Raw genomic sequence first — 5,383 nt, 5'->3', positions numbered from 1 at the left:
ACCCGTTGCGCTTCTGGGTCAGGTACGTTACTGGTGGTCCGTGAGCCATGCACCAATAGTAGGGTAAAGAGCTGCCTACTAGTGAGCTCGGACCGTCTGGTCGCATCTTCATAACGCGCTCCACCACCCACGTAACTCTTTCCCACTACAACCATCTCACCAACACCAGTATAGATAGCCTTTGGCATTCAAAGCTATTCTATCTCATCCTCCCATCCACTTGAAGTGACCAGTCGGCTTTCAAGTCTTTCCCCCAGCTCTTTCCTAAACCTCGCCACCCCCTCCCCCCTCCTTTCAGCGACATCAGAACCCCATCAGCAGTTCTCAGGTTATTGCGAGCTCGACTTAGATCTATCACGGTGAACTCAAGGTAAGCTCATTCCGCCGGTTGCCTTCTTTTGGTCATTTTCCCTTCCACATTACTCGAGCACTTGAGCTTTACTTGGGTTTCAATTTTTCCTCAAAATTTCCGCCTCCAATCCCTTTCTCATCCGCATCTCCCATTACATCTCTGCATCTTGCTTTCATTTTGTTCGCATATCTTTCGTCCTTGACGGAGGGTCTGCTCATTATATAGTCGTTGAGGCGGTTCTGAACAGTATTGTTCCTCGGGCTCTGCAACTACTCTTCCGTGAAGGCACGTCCCGTATGCTCCTTACAACCTGCTAATGTCTTCGATCTGTGTTGCATCCCGAGCCATATTTGTGTACCTTCAGCTTTTCCTTTCTTCACATCTAACTTCCGCATGTTTTGCCTTCCCAATCTATTGCAAGTTTGTTCTCGTCTTCAAGACTAGCCTTGACTGAAATTCAGCTAAACAGACATCTCAATCATTCGTCAACATGTCGAACCCAGCCAGACGTCGTGGCAGAGGTGGCAACCCGCAACAGCAGTCTGATACATCGTCTGCTCGTGGCGGTGGACTCGCTCCTGGAGCCTTCGATGGTCCGGCGTCTCGTGGAGGTGCCTCGAGCAATACTGGCTCAGCTGGTCGACCTGCATCAACTGCACAATCTGGGATATCAGACCCCGGGTCTCAACCAGGGTCGCCGTCAACATCTCCACGTGCTGCACAACCAGGATCGTTTGCACCAGGACCTGCCTCACCAAGATCACCAAGCTCCGCGGTTGCTCCAGCACCCCTCATGACCGATCCAGCAAGAGACCCAGCCCGTCAAGCACGTCTCACTGACAGCCTCCGCAATATTGATCTGCCTGCCTCATTCTACAATATGGACAATTTGGTACGTTTCTCATTGGATATGAATGCTCGCTCTTCACGTGCGGTCATGGTTTCTGTCTTCACCTCTGCCTATCGGGAAATCTTCAAGACTTCTCCCTTCACCCATCTGTGGTGGAATTACACGGGCTATTGTCTGATTCCATGTTAACGTCCTTTCATGCTGGACATGTACCATTGCTGTCACTGTTTCGGTCCACCATTGCATTGCCTAACGATTCACGCATCCATCGGTGACTCAGGGGCCATGCACTCCTAGTATATGAGAAGCCTAAAGGGCTCTTGTTGGTCGTTTTCTCTCTTTCCTAAAGTCTACCTATCATCATGTTGTCTCGTTCCAGTTCTACTGGCAGCACCCGTCCTCTGTCTGGTCAAGCTTCGCGGTCAAATTCTCCCTCTAGCAGTCTACCACCATCAGACGTTCTTTTCCAGTCCAGATTCGTAACTTCGCCCGGCACTGATTATTATGAACAGTACCAGTTGCCTACCGACTTCAAAACTCGACCAGGATACAACACCACTGGCAGAGAAGTTAGCGTCAAGCTAAACTCGTTCCCTGTCGTGCAATTTCCGCTTAGCCCGGTCTACCAGTATGATGTCCAGATCGGCAGCGGCGCCGAAAAGCGAGCAGTCATTCTCAAAGCTTGGGCGTCGAAGGCCCGTAAGGCCGCTACTGGCGAGTGGTTCATTTTCGACGGCAACAAGCTCGGGTGGAGCGGCCAGAACTTTGATCGAGATATCCATGTCATGGCAGATCTTGATGCAGAAGAAGGTCGTTCCTCCGGACGGACCTCCAACACATTCCGTATCGTGATTCGCAAAGCCAAAACTCTTAACCTCTCATTGATCCAAGCATATTTCAACAGGCAAATTCAAATGGGCCCAGAGATTCTCGAAGGCATCAGTAAGTCTTTCTGCCATTCCTCACAAGTATGGACATCCAGCTCACAGGTTCTAGACTTCCTTGACCATCTCCTTCGCGAAGGTCCATCCCGTAACCCTCGCTTCATTCCAATCCGACGTCAGTTCTTCATCCGTGACGGACAACGCGCTGCTCTGGGTGGTGGTGTCGAGGTCTTCCGCGGGGTGTACCAGAGTCTTCGCCTGGCCGAAGGTCAACGAGCGATCATCAATCTCGATGTTGCCAATTGTTGCTTCTGGCAACCCACCTCCCTCATTGCTGCAATCATTGCCAAAATGAGATTGCGTGATCCTCAGGGCATTCAGCAGCAATGCAGACCTGTGCAAGACAACGGAACAGTCAAGGCCTCACAGTTCCAGAAGCTAATGTCCAAGAACTTTCGCAAGGTCTTGGTCAAGGCTCGCTACGAGGGCTGCCCGGTGGCCGATAAAGCTTGGAACATCAAAGACTTCTCTGTCCACAATGCACAACAGCACATGCTCGACATGAAGGACGCCAGTGGTAATCTTACTGGCCAACAACAATCTGTCGCCCAATACTTCAGGACAAAATATAACGTCACTCTTCAATATCCTGGCCTTCCTCTTGTCGAGATGACTAAGAAAGGCGTCTTCTATCCCATGGAATTTCTCCATGTCATCGAGAACCAGCGTTATGCATTCAAGCTTGACGAGACGCAAACTGCCAACATGATCAAATTCGCTGTGACTCGCCCTGATGTACGAAACTCATCCATCAACGAAGGCCAAGGATGGCTGAACTGGAGTGAAGACAGGTTTCTCAAGCAATATGGGCTCAAGGTCAATCCTACCATGATCCGCACCAAGGCTCGTATCCTCCCATCCCCAGAGGTTCAATTCGGCGGTGCCGCTGCGAAACCAGGAACTGCTGGTCGATGGGATCTGCGTGGCAAGAAGTTTCTCACCACCAACCCCAAAGAGCTTGCCGCTTGGGGAATTGGAGTCTTTGGCAATGCTGACAAGCCCATGTTGGAGAAATTCGCAAAGGACTTCGCCCAAGCATACCGCCAACATGGTGGCAAAGTCTCCAGCGCACCTCCTAATCTCATGAGACTTCCCGCTGATCCTGCCCAGGCAGTTGAACAACTTCACAACGGGACCGGAAACATGTTCAAACAGCGACCTCAACTCTTGATCTTTATTGTTCAAGACAAGAATAGCTTTCACTATCTTCGCATCAAGAAGTCCTGTGATTGTCGATTCGGGGTGGTCTCGCAAGTTCTGCAGTTTCAGCAGGTTAGGAAGGGCAACCCTCAGTATTATTCAAATGTCTTGATGAAGGTCAACGCAAAGCTCGGTGGAACAACCGCTCAAGCAAAGCCTGATCGTACTAGCGGGTTTAAGAGTTTTCCAGGACCAACCATGGTCATTGGTGCTGACGTCTCTCATGCATCTCCCGGCAGTGAACAGGCTTCGATGGCAGCTCTTACTGTTTCATTTGACAAATTCGGTGGGCGCTATGCGGCGGCCTGTCAGACGAATGGCAAACGCGTCGAAATCATCACTGAGGCTAACTGGTCTTCAATGCTGACCCCGTTGGCTACGCAGTGGGTTGCAACAATTGGAGGTGGTCGTGTTCCTGGGACCGTCTATTACTTCCGCGATGGTGTCTCTGAGGGCCAATTCGTTCACGTCATGCAACAAGAGGTCCCACACATCAAGGGCGTCTTGAGTACGATCCAGGGTTCTGATTGGAAGGGCAAGATCACTGTCATCATTGCCGCCAAGCGTCATCACGTCCGCGCTTTTCCCGAAGACAAGGCTGGTGCCGACAAGAATGGCAATCCTCTTCCAGGAACCCTGATCGAGCACGACTGTACTATGCCATTCGAGTGGGACTTCTACCTATATTCGCATATCGCTCTGCAAGGCACAGCTCGTCCTGTTCACTACACCGTCATCCATGACGAAAGCAACCACCCTCCCAATGTCATTCAAAACATGATCTATGAGCATTGCTATCAGTATATGCGATCGACTACCTCAGTCTCAATGTTCCCGGCCGTGTACTATGCACACTTGGCGTCCAACCGAGCAAAGGCTCACGAGAATATCCCTTCTTCCGAAGGACCACAGGGCGGGCCTGGGTTTAAGCAGAATCAACCTGCAGCTCAATCCGACGTATCTGATTCTGAAGTTCGCCCATTGATGGCAATGTTTCCAATCAATGGCATTCAATTTGCCATGTGGTACATTTGATCTCGAAGATCTTGACTGGCTGTAGCCAGTGCTCGCCATCGGAATGATGACGATGCTTAGCTTTACGATGAACCCAGAAACACCCCTTTACGAGCGAGCTCTCTAGCTCTTTCTCTTTCTTTCGGCTTGTCTCTTGTGCTTTGCTTCCGGTGGATTTCGGGTTCGGTCTCTGATAAAAAGCTTGCGGGCGACGAAAATGGAGAGAAAAAAAAAGACATTTTCTATCAACGAAAGGGAAGCAGGGTGCATGACTTGTCTATATCGGACTCACTGGAGGTGAGGGACATCGACACCATGATCGTCCATCAAACTTATGAGAGCATGACTTGATGAGCTACATGAGCGGAGCTACGGGCTTGATATGTTAGCTAGAAAAGTTAAAATCAGAGAAAAGGAAAAAAACCGACTTTGTGCGACAAAGCTTTCCCTTCTTTGTCGTCTAGTTGTGATGTGATCTGGTACTGTTTGCTTCCTGGTTTGGCCTTTTTGCCAACTTGGGCCTTCGTACCTCCCTCGCCATCTCCTATGATTTGCTTCTTAGCTTGATGACACTTATTTTGAAGTTCCCCGTGCTACTCTCTCGATTTCCGACTTCCAGCGTGCTATTGCAGTTCCCTTCCCATCACTAGGCGTCGCTGCCACTCCCCTCCCCGTTCCCCCCGTTCCCTCATCCCTCTCCGTATCCTCCTTCCGTACCGCACCGCGCATGATTTTGTTACATGTAGTACGTGATCAGATCCTGACCCCGCCCGTCCGTACATTCCTGCTCTCTCTCTCTCTTTCTCGCCAGATGACGACTCTGCGTTTTAAATTCTTTTTTTTCTAGTACTAGAAGGGGAATAAGAAAGTGGAAGGGGAGCTTGGCTGGCTGGCAGGCAGTTCTTGTTGCTCTTGCGCTTGCGCTTTCGCTTGCTTGTTTGCTTGGCTGGCTGATTGTTGTTTGTTTGTGTTTTGGTGGCTTTCATGATCTGGGGCGGACTCGGTTGGGTTGGTAGTTGGAAT

General features: G+C 50.4%; 1 protein-coding gene across 1 annotated transcript; it reads left to right on the top strand.

The window, feature by feature from the left end:
• Positions 1–842: 842 nt before the first annotated feature.
• Positions 843–4,381, top strand: EPUS_09478 (uncharacterized protein; the record flags this gene model as incomplete). The annotated part of the gene is made up of 3 exons (XM_007807184.1): positions 843–1,244; positions 1,715–2,144; positions 2,199–4,381. 3 exons carry the CDS (start codon positions 843–845, stop codon positions 4,379–4,381), a joined length of 3,015 nt encoding a protein of 1,004 aa, XP_007805375.1.
• Between the last annotated feature and the right edge of the window lie 1,002 nt (positions 4,382–5,383).

Source organism: Endocarpon pusillum (genome assembly GCF_000464535.1).
Source record: "Endocarpon pusillum Z07020 unplaced genomic scaffold scaffold6610, whole genome shotgun sequence".
NCBI lineage: Eukaryota > Fungi > Ascomycota > Eurotiomycetes > Verrucariales > Verrucariaceae > Endocarpon > Endocarpon pusillum.
The sequence above is the reverse complement of the archived record's forward strand: the minus strand, read 5'-3'. Positions and strand labels throughout refer to the sequence as shown.